Raw genomic sequence first — 21,598 nt, 5'->3', positions numbered from 1 at the left:
CATTCATTATAATTAAATACAGCAATTAAACTGCCTCCAGAGTTAATCATCATATAGCAATTTCATCAAATCCACTAAACTAGGCAACAAATTTAGCTTTTCTACACTAATTGTAATCATTGAAAGTAAAAATAAAAGTAAAAATGTCAGGCTGCAAAAAATGTCAAAGTGAAGTATTTTTAACAGTTTGGTAAGTATTTAACACTACCATTTATTGCGCGATCTGTGCATGCTTCTCAAAGGTCTTCTATGTTTCAAATCGCATGCACAGTATAAATCAGAAAGACAGAGTAGTTTGCAGCAGAGCTCTGCACAGCTTAAATTGGGAATTTTGTTTTCTTTCAACGCTTGAGGAGCAACCTGCCCATCGGTACAGCAGATGGGATCAATTTATATCTATTTTCATGTCAATTTCCAGTTGCCCTATGGTTTGCCACAAACATAGCAGGTGCTTACTGTATGTGATCAACAACATGGAGAAAAACACCCTCTATTCTAAAATTATAATTATTACAAGACACACATCCTCCTCAGAATTTTATGTTTCTGCAGATTGTTAAGATACATTTTTTACAAAATAAAAAAGCACTGGGGGATTTGACACCATGCAATCTTGTAATTGTATCAGAAGTAAAACAGTTATGCACAGCCACATATTGAAAATTTCCCTTAATAAAAGTAAAAAGGTGTTTTGGATTTGTGCCACGGAAAGCTGGCTGTGCATGCTCCTACTGCCTCTTCCTCCCATTCCTACCCCGCATTGCATTGGTCCCCTGTCTCACCCTCACTGCAGCAAGCGAAGCAGAGATTCCACAGAGCTTGTCACTCATCTTGCTAAGTGTGCAAAGACAGCAGCACAGGAGGTAGCTGATTTTCTCTTTTTATTCTTAAGCTGCCAAACCTGCAGATTGTATTTCATCTATGTAAACATAACAAAAACATTTATATGTTCTGGCTATGCTTTACATAAATCTTAATTAAAATAGGTGTACTTTTCACTAATTGCATTATGTACAATTTAAATGTGATCTAAATGTGGTGTCTGAATATTTGCTCTCTTTGGGCACATTCAGCACCCCCAAACAATATATATAAATATCTTGCCCACTCATAGTGTAAGCTGAGATTTCCTTAAAGACCTTCTGACTCATATTCCAAAGCTTTGACTCGCCCACATTTGAATTAACAAATCCACTATATATAATCTGAATGGAGAGCTAATAAATCTCTAACATGAAAATCAATAGAAAGATCACAAAGCTCACATCCCACCTCACCACAGAGACATGTACGAGGTGAGGCTGCTGTTATGTTGCACAGCAGTTGTGCTACTGACTCCACTTTTCTGTGTGATGTTACAATATGTTTTGAGCCAATACCAATACTAATTCAAACATCCAATTCAGTGCATTTTTTTCACATAAAGGGGCACCACACATACTTGTGTGACACAGAACAAAGACTTCAACAAATATTCAGAAAATTTTCCAAGCACTGCCAGGAGAATGTAGACAGAACTACAAGACATCCACGTGTACAGCTTATTAGCAAAGCCACACTCTCATCGCAAATGCACTGCTCATAGCTTGCTAACATTAGTTTTACAATATAATACTACAACTACTTATAAAAATAGTAAATCAACAACAATAATAATAGTAATTTATTTTAATTGTAGGGCACTTAAAATAGAACATCTTAAAGTTCTACAAAGGAAAGGTTACAACAGATAAGAGCACTCACAGTGTCAAATAAGAACAATCTCAAGGAAATGCATAAGAATAAAACAAATTAAGAGCCTTACAAAAACATTACTGGTACTTTTATGCATAAAAATGTTTTTTAAAAGAGTGCGAAGATTTGGGATCTTTCAGGTAGGAGGGCATAACACATCTGTGGAGCCTCAGTCTGAAAGTCTCTCTCTTTCTAATTGTCCTGAGCTTTGTTCATCACCTTGATATGAAAAAGGTAGCACAGCCTTTTTATTTTGCTTTGGTTTAGATCAGGGGTTAAAGTAATTTGAAACGGTCTGGTACCAGTAAAAGATTTACGGGGGGTATGCCACCAGGACGTATTTACCAGGACGATCTCCTTGCTACCTGATATTTTGTGCAACCAACTTCATCAATCTGACCATACAGTGTGGTGGATGTGCAGTGCTTAAATCCCACACGTTTGTTCAATACCAGTCTGGTATGCCTTAAATTCTGACAAACTCTTTTTCAAACTTAGCTCCATGTCTGTGCTTGCACTCCACCCAGTGGTGCGATCAGCCTGCTCATTGCTCTCTCAACATCATCTATGCGCCCAGCTATCTATGCCCTTGTGATTTAATAAACTATCAGGGACAGTGGCATCAGGTGCAGGAATTTGGTTGTCAGTTGCGAGCCCCGGCTCTGGCTTACAGTGTCCTTGGAAAAGAAACTTCATCTGCATTGCCTACTGATGGTGATTGGAGGGAATTTTGGCAGCAGTGTAAGGCAGGTTCACTTCTGTCAGTGAGCCCCAGGGCATCTGTGGCTACAATATAGTTTCAGTGAATGTAGTGTAAAATGCTTTGGTCAATTTGCTACATAAGTACAGGCCATTTTATAGCTAAATAACACAATCTCCCAATTGTAAAAAATGCTCTGGTCTAACTTTCAGGATTTGATTTTTTCCAGCTTACGAGGGGTTTGACAGTACATTGCCCAAAATGGAAATCTAAATGAGTCATTTTTGCTTAAATCAAGTGCATTTTTCTTGAATCCAGGAGGTAATTGAGATACTTTGCGAATGGAACAAGACAATTTACATTTAAAATAAGACAAAAAATTGCTTTGTCTTATTTCAAGTGCATATTATCTAATTATCTTGTTTTAGAAGTAAAAATGCTAATTCCATTGGCAAATCATCTTATTTATCTACTAAAATTAAGGATGAATACACTCAATTTAAGATTTATTTTTTTTTTACCTAATTCTAGATGGTTTTTGCAGTGTACAAAACATCTTTTTATTTCTACAAATTAATCCCTATATTATATCCAAAATATTTCATAATCTTACTGTTGATTTTTGGAAGATGAAAAGACACATAGACCTTGGAATATTTCTTACTCATATTTCCTCTGTCTCTCTATTTCCTTTAAATATTTTAACCTTTAACATTACATGTGTTATATATTAAGTTGGATTTTATGGCGTTAAGAGGCAGTTTTGGAAGATGCGGTATCTGAATAATTTCATATGTCAAGCCTTTGTGAGGGGATTCCAAAAAATGAAGTGGATGTTTTTAAGTGGATGAACTTATAACCAAGTCCAGTGGATTGTTTTGAATTTTTTACAGAATTATAACCACAAGTTTAGTTTGTTAATCAATAGTTAAAATAAGTGCTAAACTTTAAAAATGCTGAAATTAATAAAATATATTCTAGAGATAAAATAATTTCTGCACATTTTCACTTTGAATTTATTACATTTCAGTCGCTCCTCAATATTTATTTTATTTTACTTTTTTTTTTATCAAAATGGAGAAGGTAGAGTTTAAAAATCTAAAATTGTTAAGTCTGATTTAGCTGGCATGTATAGGTAACAATATTGTATATCTAAAAAACAATCTTATCTTTCAAAATGCATGCGTGGTGTAAGAAAACATTATAAACCGATTATTTTTTTATATTAAACAATCAAGAATGTAAAATTACTTTTACTACTTTTCGGGGACAATATTTTTTGTGATGGATCTTTATACAGCTACACATAAACACCGTAAAGTGGCATGTTCTAAAATATATTTTATTTCATTATCCTTCCAATTCTGTTGTTGCTCTGGTCCAATTAAGGAGCCGTGAAAGACACATGTTTTGCAGAGATGTAATTGGCATATTAAGATCCATGGAAGTATAACAGGCTGTTTGCAAATCGTAAAGTAAACAAACAGAAGAGCTGTTCAAAGGCTCAGAATTCAACATAATTGGAAATGAAATGGAGCCAGAGCTGAGTGTTTTTTCAGCCCTTTTTATCTGACATTACTGTTCCTAAAAAAAAATACGGCTGAACAACCTTTTTCTATTTTTTTCTGTTTGTTCTCTTGCTTGTTTTTTCCGGTACTGTTTTTTTCCCCCTCTCTTATGTCCTTATCTTGTTTCTTTTTCTAATTAAGGTGTATTAAGATCCTATCTCTTTGTGTATAGGGTTGGAGCGATTAAAGCGGCAGACCTTTAATGGGAGTAACCTCTCTTTTGGTCTGTGTATAGAATAAATAAACAGCCAAGGAAGTCAGAGGCTCCATGTATGAAGTCATTGTTTCCATAGTGTCCAAATGAGTAGATGACCTTGTTTAGATACAAGGTAATTTTTAGTCATTATGACAGCCTGCTCCTGCGGTCCAGTCCTGGGAGGTCTGTGGACAGAGAACATGTCTCGCCACCATATCTGAAAATTGCTCAGTACGTTGGTGGTTTGTTGATGTCTTGTTCCGAAATGCCATTTCTGCCATTAAAAGGATAGTTTTACATTAACACCTTGAGCATTCAGGTGCAGCTGTTGTGTAGAATTAGACTGCCACATTAGTGAATAAGTGTGTATATATATATATATATATATATATATATATATATATATATATATATATATATATATATATATATATATATATATATATATATATATTCTTTGTTGTGTCTCACTCCGTTAATTTGCACAAGTTTCAGCTAATTTGAAATCCACTTACTAGCATTTAGTCACAATAGAACGGAACAAGTGCAGCGTGGGTCCGTAGTAACAATTAAGATGGCAACTGCAGTGGAGCAATATTTTAATTAATGTTTTGATGTTTGTTATGTCCTGAAAGAGCTGTACATATGTTAAAAATATCAACAACTGGCTGTTGTAGGAGCTTTTTCAAAAAAAAAAAAAAACATGTTTTGGCATCACATCCCTAGTCATTTAAAATGGGGTTCAACCTGCTCCTTTCCAGATTGATCTGCCATGAACATGGCAGTGGTCAATGGCCAGGCCATACAGCTTTCATAAAAAAGCCCTTTTGTTATGTCCATACAATTTGATAAACAGCCAACCTTCAATAGATGTGCTGGGCTTTTGTTTTTAATTGAATAAGCATCTCATTAGCAATTCTTGATGTTTGTTAAGTGGATTTATACCAAACTTCAATTTGCATCAAAAGCTTTAGTGATTCATATGACAGTTAGTAGTCAATGAAAGGAGAAACAGATGTAGTAATATTTTGGCTATTTGTAATATTTGCTAACATTATTTTCATTTACAATAGTGGGGCTGTATACATGTAAAAACCCAAAACATGTTCAAACAATCAAATCCTTAAATTGGATCAAACAAATGACTGTTTTTCTGAGAGAAGCACAGCATACAAGATCTGTTTGCAGCACTGTTGCCTTGCAGCAAGAAGGTCTTTGGTTTGATACCCAATCTATTTTTGCATGCGTGGACACTCCTGATTTGAAAAACATGACTGGTTAATTGATGTCTTTAAATTTACTAAGACAAAAAAAATAGACTGCTTGTGTGGGTGGGTATGTGTGACAGACTGGTGACCTGCCAAGCATGTGGCTGGCTGGCTGGCTGGCTGGCTGGCTGGCTGGCTGGCTGGCTGGCTGGCTGGCTGGCTGGCTGGCTGGCTGGATGGATGGATGGATGGATGGATGGATGGATGGATGGATGGATGGATGGATGGATGGATGGATGGATGGATGGATCCACATCCCACTGAAACATGGAGCTGGCACTGTCATAATGCAGAAATATGTTACAGTATTAAGGCACGTATAGGTAAAGGCGTTAGTGAGGAGAAAAAAATGCAAAGCTAAAGACAGGAAACCTTTTATAAAGACATTTTAGAGATGTAACAATTTGTAGTTTTATCTTAAGAACAATATCAATATCACATCCACTTGTTTGGCAATTATATAAACTTGTAAAACAAATCCACATGTTTTAATATTTTTGACCAAATGTGTGGTATCCCGCTTTATCAATAGCTAAAACTTTTATAATGATTAAGCTGTTCGTTAATCAGGTTGGAGCAGTGTGGTAGTATTTAACTAATTCAAAAAGGCATGCATTCTTCTCTGTGGAAGAAGTCTTTACATTTGAGTTGTTTTTGTTTACAGGGTAAGCTAGTAAAGCCTGCAGCTTAAGAACCCACCAGAGGCTTGGGAAGACAGAAGCAATAAAAAGAAAGGCACATTAAACTGTTTCATAACCTTTGCACTGCTTGAAAAGCAGTTTTACATCAGACAGAGCAAATTCTCATAAACTTATTGTGGCTAATTATGTAAGGGATGCAGATATAAAGAGAAAGGATATTTATGTAAGTGGGATGAAATGAGGCAATATAATGTGGCATTGTCTTTGGGGATCCATGTAAAACCATGTTCCTCTTTTTCAAAGCATTTTTTTATAGTAGTGATAGAGGCCTGTGCCACTTGAATAGTTCAATACAGGCAATAGAGTCTTAGAGATGCTATTTTTGCCTGGCTAACATTTTCCATATTTGCAGGATAAAACCCCCTATTTACCAAATATTACGGTATGGGATTGTTATATTCAAATAAGCACTCTATTGTGGCATGGAATAGAGTAAAAATAAATGAGTAAATAGAGTAAGTAAAACATAAAGTGTTGTGTGCATTTACTCAGCACCTTTACACCGATACCATATCTAGTGCAACCATTTGCCCAGTAGTCATCTAATACTAAATAAGAAATTATCCATCTATTATCCACCATGAGAATTTTTTTCTTAGCACAAAGACTCCTAAAAAACAATTAATGCATCTTTTGAATCTTCTTAAGGCACACTGTGTGACCTTTGGTCACTATGGGTTGCTAGACCTGTAACTTTCATGTCCAGCATCCCTAGTAGCTTTTGTTTATAGCCTGCTAGCTTTCTCTGCCCGTATTTTGCTTTTACTAAACATCGAAAATAATAACAAAGATATATGACTCTATACTAAGAGCAAAGTGTTAACTTACCAGTAGTGTTGCACCGATACCAGTACCAGTACCGATATTGCTCTAAAATTGTGGTATCAGAGAGTACCGACAAATAGGGCACCGATACGAATTTGAGAGCCAAAAGTTTATTCAAATATTGTCACCCATTCCAGGTAGGCAATAAAAAGTTCTACTGGATTCACTTTGTGTTTGTCTTTTTCCTGCTTTTTAAAGGTAGGCAGCAGCTTGACAAAGCCCTGATGGCAATTATTTTACATCCAAGTAGTATTGAGTTCTTCATATATACACAAACACATACATTTCAAACAGATGGTATCGGTATGGTATCAGTATCGGCCAATACTGCACAGCCATGTATCAGGTATTGCTATATAGCCAAAAAATGGCATTGCTGCAACACTACCTACCAGTCGAATAATAAAGAAAAGAGAACCAGTTTTACATTCGCCACCTTCTTTCAGCATTCTCCAACATACAAACTCTTTTCCAAGATCGACTCTTGTTTTTCCTCGTACGATACCTGTCATGTTTTCTCTTTTAGCCCCCTCTGAAGGTTTAAACTATTTCCTTGCCTCAGCCATGACCAGTGGTAGAGCAGGCGGAAAAACAATAGAGCAAAAGGCTTAGCTCTGACAATAGGAGAGCCTGCAGCCATAAAGTGATGCATTCTTCCAGGTCACATGATGTGGCAAACGACAGTGCGTCTTCTCCAAACTAAGAAGAAGCAGCATCATGAAGACCGAGAAACGTAAAGGTTTAAAGAAAGATTTGGTTGTAAAAAACTATTTTCCAAGCTTGGGACATTTCATGGAGCCCCCCCTGTAACATGACAGTCCAGCAGCCTATAAAATCTGATCACTCAATTCAATCTGGCCTGGATGAATGGACTATAACTTTCTTTTCTCATGATTTTTTACCCCCTAATAATTTAATAAACCTCTATCATTTATCTCCACCTTACAACTATCCTCTACTTTTTCTGGATCTATCACATAACCCCCTGCCCCCCAAAATACCTCTAAATTTCCAGTTGCAACATCACTCAAGGAGGTTAAAGAGTTTGATTACTTCGCAAGACACTGTCTCTGTTTTTGTCATGCCTGTCCTTTCATCTCATCTACTATTCGCTGTATGCATGTCAGTCTACACGCTTTTCTCGCCCTCTAACCTGTTTCCTTTCCCACTCTGACAGATGCCATGCTGCTGGTGGCACAGAGGCTCGAAGGGCCTTTCAACATTGAATCCGTCATGGAACCTATTGATGTCAAGATTTCAGAGGCCATCATGAATATGCAAGATAACAGTGCCCAGGTTTCTTTCAGGGTAAGTCAGTAATGCTCCATTGAAGAGGAGAAACCACATTGTAGACAGGTTGATGAAGTCCACAGAATTTTTTTATCATTAGGACGTTTGCTTGTCATTCTAGACTGTGACTAAGGTGTATACAGCACATTCTTATTATTTTAGCTTAGGTTCTGAATTATACGTTTCACATTGGTCAGATAATCACAGTTTAGCTAACAGTATTTAATGGCTTTCCTGTGTTTTACTACATTTCTCCTTGCCCACAAAACTGCAGTTAGGAAGGGAAAAAATGTAGGTGGTTGTAAGGAATACTTTTTCTGCCTACACCGATTTAGATGCCAGTTCCCATTCAGAGCTCAATGGTCTGTTGGCTCTCTCATTCAACAGATGAAGCTTTGTTGACGGTTTAACTATATGTGCGGAGTTTCCCCCAAAGCCTGTAAAAACTAAACCCTTCCAGCCTAAATAGCTTCGACCACAGCTCTTAACTCTCTGACTTATCAGTGTGGTTACCTCAGCTTTGTCACATAGCACCGTCACACCGGTGGTGTGGGGTGAATGAGTCAGGAAACCTTTAAAATAAAACAGCATGTTTTCCCTTATTTTCCTGCATCCATAACCATTGAGACTGCTGCCAGCTGTGTGCCCATGTCTTTGTAATTGCAGGTTTTCCAAGGCTGTGGCCAGCCAAAACTTGCAGAAATCCAGAGGTCTGCCCGTGGTGCTTCGGATGTGCTCAACGCCCGCTTTAGACCCTACAACCCAGAGGAACCGCCCACCACGGCTGCTGGCACAAGCTTGGAAAGGCTGGTAAGGACACAAGGTTAAATGCTGCTGTTTTCAGACGGGACAGCATAAACATCGTTTGTCTTTATGTCTCAACACTGTTGATTAAAGTGGGTGACTTGCCAGCTTAAGCCCATGGAAGCTGGAAATTAATTCCTTTACTTGTCCTCTGTTCAGGCCCATCTATCGATTTTTGTTTGTTAACGAACCAACAGCTCTACCCCGAGAGGGCAGCGAGGTGTGGGATGCGGGCCGATCAGTGCTCTTCTGTGTTTGTTGTGCTTTGCAAACAGAGGAGAAAAGGATCAACAAAGATGGATAGATTTTGTGAAACAATTGTTGCTTCAGACTATACTTCTATATTTAGTCAGATTATCCCCATGTTTGTTCAACCTGATGTTACATGGATATCCCTCACACGTAACCTTAAAGTTATCTTAAAGAGTTAGACCCTATATACTTATCAATATAGAAAAATGTTTTTTTGTCATATTACAACCACAAATCTTAACATCTTTTATGGGGATTTCATGAAAGACAACAAAAAGCAGTAAATCCAGCCAATAATGTAATGTTGTTCTCCTAACACTGTCTGGTTGCTTGTTCTTGCCACAACATCTAAGCAGAACTGTTTTTTTTCTGGTGGGGTGTTCCACCGCTGTTCTGTAATTGAACTGGAGTTAGATGACCATGTTTAGTTTGTAAAAGTGGGGATACCTCAAGCATCCTTCAAACTTAACATTGTAGTCACACAGTTCAAGCCTGCTGATTTAGGCAGTCAAAGAAGTGGTCGCTTTTGCTCACCTGCAAGATTTCCTCTATAAATGAGGGGGGGCAGTCCCACCCTCATAGCACCTCACTCCCCTGGCACAGTCTTTCCTAAGAGGGCAAGAGCACACCCTGAACTATTTTTGTCTGTCTGTTTCTGTCTGTCTACTTTCATTGCTCTGCCTGTTTTGTGATTGGCTTTCTCCCTGTTAATCTAATTTTCAGGTGTAACAATAGACAGACCTGAAATAAACCTTCCTTTTCTTGCTCTCAACACCAAAATTCCTGTTTCTGGTGAAGCATGTAAAAGTAAAGAGAATGTGCTCAGGGCTATATATCTGGTAATATTTTTCTCAAAACATAGATTTTTATAACTAGGTTATGAGGTTTAATTTCGGTTTCATCAGACAAAATGGACTTTGGCAACCTACTAATGGAAGTTAATATCGTTTTCTTTCATCTATGGTTTACTTCTTGTGCTTTAAGCTGTGAATCTTTGCGACTCCTCCAGATTTACCAATAGAGTCTTGGTTGGCTCTCTGTAAAATGATAGATTTTCCTGGCCTGTGAATTACTTGGATGGAATTTGTACTTGAGCCATAGTCTTTCCATACTTAAAATATAGATTGAACAATGTGCCACGAGATGCTTTGAATTCTGTTTTATAACTTAACCCAACTTGGCCCCTGACTTTCCTGCAGCGTTCCTTGGTCTTCATGATGCTATTTTTAAATTATTCTTTAACATTATAGACAACTTATACAGAGATAAGGTCATAAGCACTCAAACTCCAGGTAGCACTTACCTTCCACTTTGCATTTATCCTTTGGTTTATCATTAAAAAATCCCAATATAGTATATTGACTTTTGTGGTTGTAATGAGACAAAATATGGGAAGTTATTTTTATATGAATACCTTTAGATGGCACTGTATACGAGAAATAATTACCATATCAGCTGTTGATTATTTTAGCACACCAGTATAATATTTTTTATTATTTTTTTTATTGTATCCTCAAGACAAACTAGTGCATTATGTTCTTTATAATAACATATTTATTGGCTGTATGACTCTGAAACTAGCTGCGTGTTCAGAAACAATTCTGGATTTCTTGGTAGTGCAGAAAGAAATGTAACACTTTGCTTGATTCTTTGTAAAAAAAAAAAAAAAAAAGATTCCTTCCTAAGGCTCTTTTGATCTTGCTTTGCAGCAGAAGCCTTTTTATAAAGCTGTTTATGTCAATCAAGTCTTTCACTTACACATAATTAAACTAATAAGTATTTTCTGTTTTCCTGCCTTTTTGCTGCAAACCAGAGGATGGTTTGGAGGACGATGCAGTTCAGTGTAAGACATTTTATACTGCCTTTTTTTGTTTGGTCTAATGTCTGGTGCATTTGGCTGATAATTCAAAAGATGATGCAACATTATTTTAAAAGTTTTAAACAGTATTTTCTGCTAATAGTGAATAGGGTGTGTTGTCACAGTCACATTTTCATATCAGGGGTTAGAATAAAATAACTCTTACATCTAAGCTTTTTAAAACAAAGACCTTGTTGGACACATTATCAGGCTTGCAGTGATTTTTAACATCTATTTTTGCAGTTCTGTGCTGGTGGAAAAAAATGAGCATATTACCCATTCTATGTTCAGTGGGAAAAAAAACTAATTTCCACAACGTATAACTAAATCAGTTTTCAAATCATTCATCCAAATCTGATTAAATCCGTTTACAAGAGCTACAAATTCCATTATCAACCAACCTGATCCATTCTGTTCTGACCACATGTTGCCACACAGTATGTTTTCCCATGGTGGATTTATTAAAGGAATGGGAATATGGCTTGAGTGAAAGCTTCTGCTGTAAGACAACTTACCATTACCGGTACTTTAGCATCTTTTAGTTGCAAGTGACACAGCAGAAATAGCACAGATAGTACCTTTAGAAGACTATGGCAAAACTAAGGCAGTCTTGTCTATTTTTCAATGGCTACCCAAATCTAGTGTGTTCCACACAGACAGAGGGTCTGTAGTTCATAAGGATGTAAAGGAGAGACCTTGTTGTACTGCATCCCGCCTCCTTATGTTCTACTGGAAGTCTTACCCCCTCTCATTTCCTAAAAGTGCAAAACATATGTAACCTTATTGTGAAAATAAAGTGTTACAAAAGTATACATATATACTTTTAGTCTTCTTCAGTCAGTAACAGCATCCCCATTGAAGACTCTTCATTACCACCTTGACGTATTGAAATAATACAACAAGTTTGACTCAGATGCCTAAGCAATGACCCAATGACATGTCCTAATCTGATGAGGATGGAAGATGCTGAAAGTCAAACCTAAAAGCTATCACATACTGGTTAAACACATACATAACATATATTCAGTAAAACTGGCCATCTGACAGCAGTTTATAGAGCATTGATATCTTATCCCCAGATTGTCAGTTGTGCCATTATAATGGAAAGATAAATAGATATGATTAATATATGAAATGTATCCCGTCATAATGCAGAAGGAGACTGAACTTAAACCAAATGATTTATTTTTTATGTTGTTGTTTGCATAGGCTGAAGTACAGCCCTTCTTATGGGATTGTTTTAGGGAAATACGATAACTCTGTGAAGGGAAAACTTACTAAGTTTGAGGATTATTATTATTATTTGTCTTCCAAATATCCAAACACATTTCACCCTGACAAGGAATATTTTGCATAAACATAGCTTCTAAGTGTAGCTAAGATATGATAGCCTATAAGCAATAACAGGAGTATTAATTACGACCCACACATCAAATGAATGTTTAAATGATTAATAAATGTCACCTCATTAACAATTAATATCACCAGAGTAATAACATCTTAAAAAAAGAAGCTTCTTTAGATACATGTTAAGGCTACATACATACATGATTTATATATATATATATATATATATATATATATATATATATATATATATATATATATATATATATATATATATATATATATATATATATATATATATATACATACATATATATATATGTATATACATACATATATATATATATATATATATGTCTAAACACTGATTCCCATTCACCCACTGATTCTCAAAACCATGGCAACAGAAGAGCAGAGGTCTCAGCCTGAACATTGCTAGCAACATCCTCCATATGGTCCTCAGGGACTCTAAAGGACTACAATGCATCGTCTGAGAGAGTCCAGGGTCAAGCCTTAGTCCTTCGCCCATCTGCTTATAATACAGTTGCTTTCTCATTCAGAGAAATGTTCCAACTGCAGTTTAAACTTCTTTCAGCAAGTTGAACATTCAAGTTTTTATTTCATCCATATTGGTTTGCATTATTGTATTGATGTTACTGTCAGTGAAAAGAATTTCACCCTTTATGTTTAAATGTTTTATAATAGATGACACTATTCTGTTACTTTTGCAGTTTATGGTTAAATTGAAGCCAAACAGACTTGTACAAAACATGTATGAGCAAAGCTCCTGTTGAGCTGACTAATGTACTTAAATAAACATATGTTTATTAAATTTAAAGTTGGCTCCATCCAGTGTCCCAACCTTTTAACAAAACAATGTACCATCAAATACTGGTATTTGACATAGTAGCACTAATTGTAATACAGTGGAATCCGCTTATAGTGATCACGTTGGTCCAGAGATAATTTGAACACTATAGATGGTTGATTACTAAAACCGAATTTACCGTTATTTCACTTATTTTTTATGCAGGATATCATCTAAATGCCATTTGTATGGTTTTTCAATGAGAAAAATGAAATGAATCGGATAGTTTCTGCATTTAATGAATTTTATTACAGTACCGTGCAAGTTTAATTACAGTACACTGCGCTGTACGCAGACATAACTCTGGTAGCCCACGTAACTTATTATGTGCTGTGCGTTGGCTGTGCCACTGGTGCATTTTTTCAACATGTCTGAAAATAAAATTTGAAACAAACGGTTTCATAGAACAACAACATGGAAGATAACTGCATAGGCTACAGAAAAATAAAGCTAGCCTACCTCTGTTTTGTGTTACTGATAGGCTGGGGCGCATTAAGAAATCACTTAACATATTTACCCATGGTTCCCTGGCTCAGAGTGCTGTCCAAGACCGAGTTCAATTCTTTTTCAAAACGATGTAAAAGCTCAAAGTTTTTGAAACCAACATGCAGGAGACCAGTCTTTAAAATGCAAACAGCATTTGTATAGAAAGGATTCTGTCCCAATTCTTTTGATCTATATAAGCGGTTGATTACTATATTCAAGACCAGTGTAAATAAATCTTTACTATACATAAGATGTATATTTCATTTGTGTTTGTAAATGTATACAGATTTCTTTTGAGCTATTTATACATGTTCTTCTGCCCTCAGTTAGTGTATCTAACGTAACTTAGACAGCGAGCTAAACACATATGGTTCCAGCAATGAAGAGACACGATTCCTTTTCTCTGTCTTTACTGAAGACCATGTTAATTTGTGAAAAGATTATGATCTGCCAAGAGTCCAAACGAAGAAATGAGTAGAGAGGTGGATGTACACGTTACACCTCCAGAGCTGGATCATAGAAAATACTGCAGGTCGTTTAGTTTCTGATTACTACCGTTGGCCACCAGAGGGCAGCGTTTTACACAAACTTCACACACAAGAAAAACATCATACAAATGACAAAAATGACCTCTGGGGAAGAATAATAGAACATGTTTTTACCAAAAATTGACTTTAAGCAAGAATTTTATTTCACTTAAAATGAGGGACAGAATACTCCCCGTCTGGCATCCTCACGATGTCATAACTCAAGATTTCTAAATAACAGCAAATAAATCTTAGAACAAATAGCGTGAACATCTCTAAGCATTGTCATTACGCACCAATAACACAACTTCACTTATGGGCCGCAAGAAATGTTTGTGTTCTCCCTTACGGCATATTTTCACCTCTAGCTTTCTGACCCGCCCATCCTCGCTGGGGAAAGTCTTTGTGATTAGTCCAAGAGGCCAGTTGTTTCTGTGCTCTGATCCCTCTTTGAGCAGGACTACATCTCCTGGTTGTAGATTCGGCTTCACTACTTTCCACTTGCGGCGATGTTGGAGTCCAGTAATGTACTCTTTTCGCCATCGGCTCCAGAAGACATTGGCCAAGTGCTGCACACGTCTCCATTGTGCTCTGAATAGGTCATGGCTTTCAAACCTACCAGGTGGTATTGGAGGAGTGCCAACCTTTTGGGTGAGCAACATGGCAGGTGTAAGGATGACTGGGTTTTCCGGATCTGTAGAAACTGTTGTTAGTGGCCGTGCATTTACTATTGCAGTCACTTCAGCCATGAATGTCACTAACACCTCATGTGTAAGTTTAGCATTTTTGTGTTCCAGAAGCATTGCATCAAGAATACGGCGTGTGACTCCTATCATTCTCTCCCAGGAGCCTGCCATATGGGATGCATGTGGGGGGTTAAACAGCCAGTGACAGAGATTGTCTTTTAAGAAGCAGTCAATTTTGGGGTTGCGACATCCACTCTTGTCTATTTGTAGCTCTTTGCACGCACTTACAAAGTTGGTGCCACAATCAGACCTGAGCTGTTTGGCAGCACCTCTTATTGCGAAGAAGCGACGCAAAGCATTGATGAATGATGAAGTGTCCATTGATTCAATTACTTCGATATGTATGGCACGAGTACTCATACATGTAAAGATGACTGCCCATCTTTTTGCATCTGCCTGACCTCCACGTGTTTACCTGACTGTAACAGGCCAAGGACCAAATATATCAAGGCCTACGTGCGTGAAGGGAGGGTCAGTGGATAGTCTATCCTGGGGAAGCTCAGCCATGATTTGTTCTTGCTGTTTTCCTCTCAATTTACGGCATGTGACACAGTTAAATATTAAACTGCTAACTGCCCTTTTTCCCCCTACAACCCAAAAGCCTGCAGCTCTGACTGCTCCTTCAGTAAAATGTCTGCCCTGGTGGCTTACAGTCTCATGACAATGTCTGATTATGAGCTGAGCAAGGTGGTGTTTAGCAGGAATGAGCATGGGGTGTGTTTCATCCGACGTTAACTGTGCTCTTTTTAGCCTACCACCCACTCTAAGGACCCCATCTGTGTCAATAAATGGGCTTAGTTTACTGAGTGGACTAGACTGTTTGATAGACTCACCACGTATGATGCGCTCTATGTCCTCTGAGTAGAGCTCTCTCTGAACAGTACGGACGATTGTGACCTTGGCTTGGTGAAGCTGCCTTTCATCCAGATGTTTATTGCATTTGTGCCATCCATGACATGCAGTATCTGGGCTGTGACGGAAGGATTTAGCAATGTGCTGAAGTCTAGGAATGGCTCTTAGTAGCAGGCTCCAGCTTGAGAACCTCTCAAAATGTGTGCTTCCAAGCACAGCTTTTGACTGAGTAGTAGCACAGGTAGTTATTACTGGCCGTATTTCAGCGTCAACCTCTGGGTTTACAAGATCAAATGGCTGTTCATGTGGTGAGCTTTGACGGTAATCTGTTAGAAAGGCAGGCCCACTGAGCCAAGTGGAGAGGGAGAGCTGATCAGCAGGTAATGCACGTGTGGCATGGTCAGCTGGGTTTAAATGAGTGGGCACATAATGCCACTGATGTGCTCTTGTAGAACGTCTGATGCGCTCCACGCGGTTGTGCACATAAACATAAAATCGTCTCTTCTCATTGAATATGTAACCCAGCACTACTTTGGAGTCTGTGAAAAAGTTTACTTCATCCATTGTGATGTCTAGCTCCTCGAGGGCTAGCTCAGCGACCTCTACAGCCAGCACCGCTGCACAGAGTTCCAGCCTTGGTATGGTGATGTCTGGTTTTGGAGCGAGTCTTGCTTTACCAAGGAGGAAGCCAACTTTCCTGCAACCATCTACAGCTGTGAGCTTGAGGTAGGCAACGGCACCAACAGCTTTCGTGGAGGCATCACAGAACAGAATTAGTTCCTTTGTTTGTGCTGCAAACAAGGGGATTGAAGTGTACATTCTGGGGATCTCAAGTTGTTGCAAATGTTTTAGAGAGTCTTTCCATTTTTGCCATTGTTCTTGTTTCTCCTTTGGTAGGTCCGTGTCCCAGTCACTGACATCAGATGAAATGTCTCTTAGGATGGCTCTGCCTTCTATAATGACAGGCACTGCAAAGCCAAGGGGATCGTACACGCTATTAATTACTGATAGCACTCCCCGTTTGGTGTAGGGCTTTTCGCTGATGGTCACCTGAAACTTGAACCGATCAGTGGACAGGTCCCAGCCCAAGCCTAAACTGCGCTGTATAGGAGGTGAGGTTTGTCCTAGCTCAAGCCCCTGCATGCCACTTGCAAGATCTTCATTTGGGAAAGCGTTTGTAATAGCAGGACTGTTAGATGAGATTTTGTGCAAGCGTATGTTAGACTGAGCAAGCATTTCTTGAGCCCTACTGACCACATCAATGGCCATGTCTGGGGAGGAGAATGACTTTAGTCCATCATCTACATAAAAGTGACGTTCAATGAATTGTCTAACATCACTACCATACTCACTCTCCCCCTCTATTGCTGTCCTTTTCAGCCCATAAATGGCAACTGATGGTGACGGGCAGTTACCAAATACGTGGACACGCATCCTAAATTCCTGCACTTCTCCATCAATATCGTGGTTTTTGAACCAGAGAAAACGGAGGTAGTCGCGGTGATCTTCTCTAACAAGAAAATTGTGAAACATTTGCTCCACATCTGCCATAACTGCATATGGGTCAGACCGGAAACGCATGAGCACACCCACAAGACTGTTGTTCAGATCTGGCCCTTTTAACAGAACATCATTGAGGGACACATTGTCACATTGAGCACTTGAATCGAACACTATTCTGATTTTACCAGGCTTTTGTGGGTGGTATATGCCAAAGCTAGGGAGATACCAGCACTCTTGCCCGGGGGTTAGAGGAGGAGCAGGCTCTGCATGGCCCTTCCTAAAGATTTTCTCCATGAACTCCACATAATGTTCTTTCATTTCAGTCTTCCTTTTTAGTGTTTTACGTAGTGACATGAGACGAGTGAGGGCTTGTTCCCTATTATTGGGCAGGCGCTGTCGGGGGGAACGAAATGGGAGTGGGGCTACCCAGTTATTCCCATCATCTTTTGCAAACTCGTTATGCATAATGTTTAGAAATGATGCATCCTCCACTGAAAGAGCAACTTTGTCATCTTCCGTTGTATGTATGAAAAGGTGTTTACCTAGTTCTTCATGTGCATTGTTGTGGGAGGAGCCTTTTTCTGTATATTTCTCTTTGCCACAGATTGTGTTCTTACAAGGAGTAAGAAAGCTGGGCCGCCCATTGTTCAGAACATTTGTTTTGAAAGTGTTTACCGTGGGCTTATGGGCACCTGAAAGGCAAACATCACCTACAATTACCCAACCTAAGTCAAGAAGTTGAGTGTAAGGTGCATCGTTAGGGCCATTTACCTGACTGCGCACCTTGTGTGCTCTGATTATGTCCCTGCCTAGGAGGAGAAGGATGTCGGCTGATGGGTCAAGGGGAGGGATGTATGACGCCACTGGTTGTAAATGAGGATGAGCAGCAGCAGCCTCTGGAGAGGGTATCTCACTTCTGTTGTCTGGTATCTGATCACATTCAGTTAGTGTGGGCAGTAACATAGACACTTTCCCACCTATGTCCTCAATAACAAAGTCGTTAGCCCTGCGACCCCCTGTTTCTGTTAACCCTGCACATGTTTTAATAGTGTATGGGAGCAGACCGCCCTGTACGCCAAACATATCAAAAAAGGCGGATTTGGCTAATGACAAATTGCTTTGATCGTCTAACATGGCATACATCTTTCTTTTGTTTTCAGGGGATGCACGATGGTAGACGTTAACTAAACAAATCTTTGCACAGGATTTGCCTTGAAGCCCTGGACCACATATTTCTGTACAGCTGGACGTGCTGACTATAGGGCTAGGAACATCTGGCTCCCCGCCATCACTCCTTGGGGACATGTTAGAATCTTTTGGTGACCATGGGGGTGGTCCTACATGCATGGCTGAAACATGTAAATCACTATTGCACTCAGAGCAATGAATCATAACTTTACAGTCTTTGGCTCTGTGATCTGTGGATGAGCAGCATTTATAACATATGGAGTGCTCTTTAAGTAGACTCTTCCTCTGTTCAAGTGTTTTCATTCTGAAGCCTCTGCATTTGGCTAGGGAATGTGGCTTATGATGAAGGGGACACTCCTTGTCTGGACTGGGAAGATTTGCTTTGATGTTTTCACCTGTTTTGCCAATCTCTGTTTTATTTACTGCAATAGGGACTCTGTACTTGTTTTGTTTTATATGTGTCCTGTCGAACTTAGGAGAATGTGAACTATGGCCCTGTAACATAAAGCTGGGGTCAGTTTTTATTTCAGCGTGGTCATTAACAAACTGTACAAAATATGAGAAGGGAGGATAGACAACGTCATAATCCTTTTTATATTTTGACCCGTGTTTGACCCATGACTCCTGGAGACTGTATGGGAGCTTCTCAACTATTGGGTTTATCCCTCTAGAAGTGTCAAGAAAACTAAGACCTGGTAAGTAGTTTTCCTCTTTTGCATACTGTATCTCAAGGAGAAGATCAGCTAACTCCTGTAAAAGACTAGAGTCTTTATAAGAGATCTTTGGGAATTTTTCTAAGCGTGTAAATAGGGAAGCTTCAATCACCTCAGCCGAACCATAGTTTCTTTCTAGGCGTTGCCATAGGCGTGCCAGACCATCTTCTGGGTTGTTTATGTGAACTGCTCGGATCCTCAGAGCATGCTGAAGTGACTCCCCACCAAGCCACTTGGTGAGTAAGTCAAGCTCTTCACTGGCTTTTAAACAGAGGCCTTCTGTAGCATTGCAAAACATGGACTTCCATGATAGATAGGATTCTGGCCTGTTATCAAAAACCTTAAAGCCTGTGGTTAGCAAATCACGGCGTGCTATCAAGGCTGCTAGTTCTGACATTTCAGTGCGTGGGGTTTGTGGTGGTCTGGGCTGATGATTGTGGCTGTATGATTTTACGTAGTTTGAGGAGTGTTGTTTTGGGCACCCTTTGGGTGTAGGGTCCGCATGATACTCACATGGATGCATTATAGGGGACGACTTGCTTGGATCTGAGATTGGAATTGTGGTATGCGGTTGGTTGAAGGTTAACTGCTTGTCCGTTTCAACCTTTTCTTCTTCTTTAATGTCCTCTTCTTTGTAGAAATGGGTGTCCACAAACGCTTGGGCTCGTCCAATAGAGGGAATTGTTGTATCTGGGATGCCTGGGGCCATTACATTGGGATTATGAGTCTCTCCAGCTGCACTTTCGTAGACTTCAGCCGCTGCGATCGCTCCTTCAGCCTCACCTTCCTGCTTTAGGGCATTCAATGTCGCCTCGATGCGTGCCTTTTCAACCTCCATGTCGATTTGGCGTTTGGCATACTGAGCTCTGGTGCGGGCGGCCTCTGCCGTAGCCCGTGCTTGAACTGCAGCCTGGCTTGCAGTGGAGCTGCTGGAGTGACGGCTGCTGGAGTGACGTGATGCAGACGAGTGGACCTCTGACCTCACCTCGAGCTGTGACATGGCTCCAGTGTGTGACATTCTGCTGTCTAGAATTTGGCCTTGGCGTGTAGACCAATCTTTTCACTCTTCTGCCCTCAGTTAGTGTATCTAACGTAACTTAGACAGCGAGCTAAACACATATGGTTCCAGCAATGAAGAGACACGATTCCTTTTCTCTGTCTTTACTGAAGACCATGTTAATTTGTGAAAAGATTATGATCTGCCAAGAGTCCAAACGAAGAAATGAGTAGAGAGGTGGATGTACACGTTACACCTCCAGAGCTGGATCATAGAAAATACTGCAGGTCGTTTAGTTTCTGATGACTACCGTTGGCCACCAGAGGGCAGCGTTTTACACAAACTTCACACACAAGAAAAACATCATACAAATGACAAAAATGACCTCTGGGGAAGAATAATAGAACAAGTTTTTACCAAAAATTAACTTTAAGCAAGAATTGTATTTCACTTAAAATGAGGGACAGAATACATGTGCATTTCTTTTTTTTATTTTAGATAATGTTGATAAAGACTGACTTAGCAGCGGCTTTCACATCTTCAGAGGATTATAAACACATTTGAGATCTTCAATTGTTTATTTTTTACAAATATACATAATGTTTTTGTTAAACAATTTCATATTTTTTCATAGATGCTTGAAAATCAAGCAAGTTGCTTTCTACTTAATTTAGTTACATATTTCAAATCCTATATTAATTTTTTTTTTTTTTTTTTATAGTCAGACCAGATCTGGACTGGATATAATTCTAAAATGTTTTTAAATAACATTGTTTGTAATGAATAATTACTATAATTAAATTGTAATATCTAATAAAAAAAGCATGATTTTGAATGTACTGCTTTTGATTTAAGGAAAGTCAGCTAACAAAACACTGGAGGCTTCCTTCCCTTTCTGTATAGAATGTTGGAATGTTGTAAGGCATCTCAAATGTTGCAGAAGTAATGAACACCACTGAGGCAAGTGATTCTGCTAAATGCAAAAGCATAATGGTCATTTAATGAAGGTGGAATCCATAGAGGGATCAACTTTTTGACCCGTTTTAACTTTGCAACACTTATATATTTATGGTAAAAATAGGCATGCCACCTTTTAATTATTTGGTTGTAAATAATCAGCTGATTACCATTACCATGTTTTCTTACCTCAAGTAAACAATACAACACACTGCAGC

General features: G+C 38.8%; 1 protein-coding gene across 2 annotated transcripts in view; it reads left to right on the top strand.

Annotated features, from left to right (window-relative positions):
• LOC119793886 (glypican-6-like) overlaps nt 1-21,598 on the top strand; it is a 130,309-nt gene that overhangs the window by 85,412 nt on the left and 23,299 nt on the right. Inside the window, exons 5-7 of one of the 2 annotated variants that reach the window (XM_038301170.1) lie at nt 8,170-8,300; nt 8,949-9,092; nt 11,152-11,181. In XM_038301170.1, coding sequence (XP_038157098.1) covers nt 8,170-8,300; nt 8,949-9,092; nt 11,152-11,181 — 305 coding nt within the window. The remainder of the gene's footprint in view (nt 1-8,169; nt 8,301-8,948; nt 9,093-11,151; nt 11,182-21,598) is intronic. The other variant, XM_038301171.1, reaches the window with a different exon arrangement.

This window comes from Cyprinodon tularosa, unplaced genomic scaffold (genome assembly GCF_016077235.1).
Source record: "Cyprinodon tularosa strain WSP-4 unplaced genomic scaffold, ASM1607723v1 ctg463, whole genome shotgun sequence".
In the NCBI taxonomy this organism is placed as follows: Eukaryota; Metazoa; Chordata; class Actinopteri; order Cyprinodontiformes; family Cyprinodontidae; genus Cyprinodon; species Cyprinodon tularosa.
Note: the sequence above shows the minus strand (reverse complement) of the source record. Positions and strands in the feature narration are given on the sequence as shown.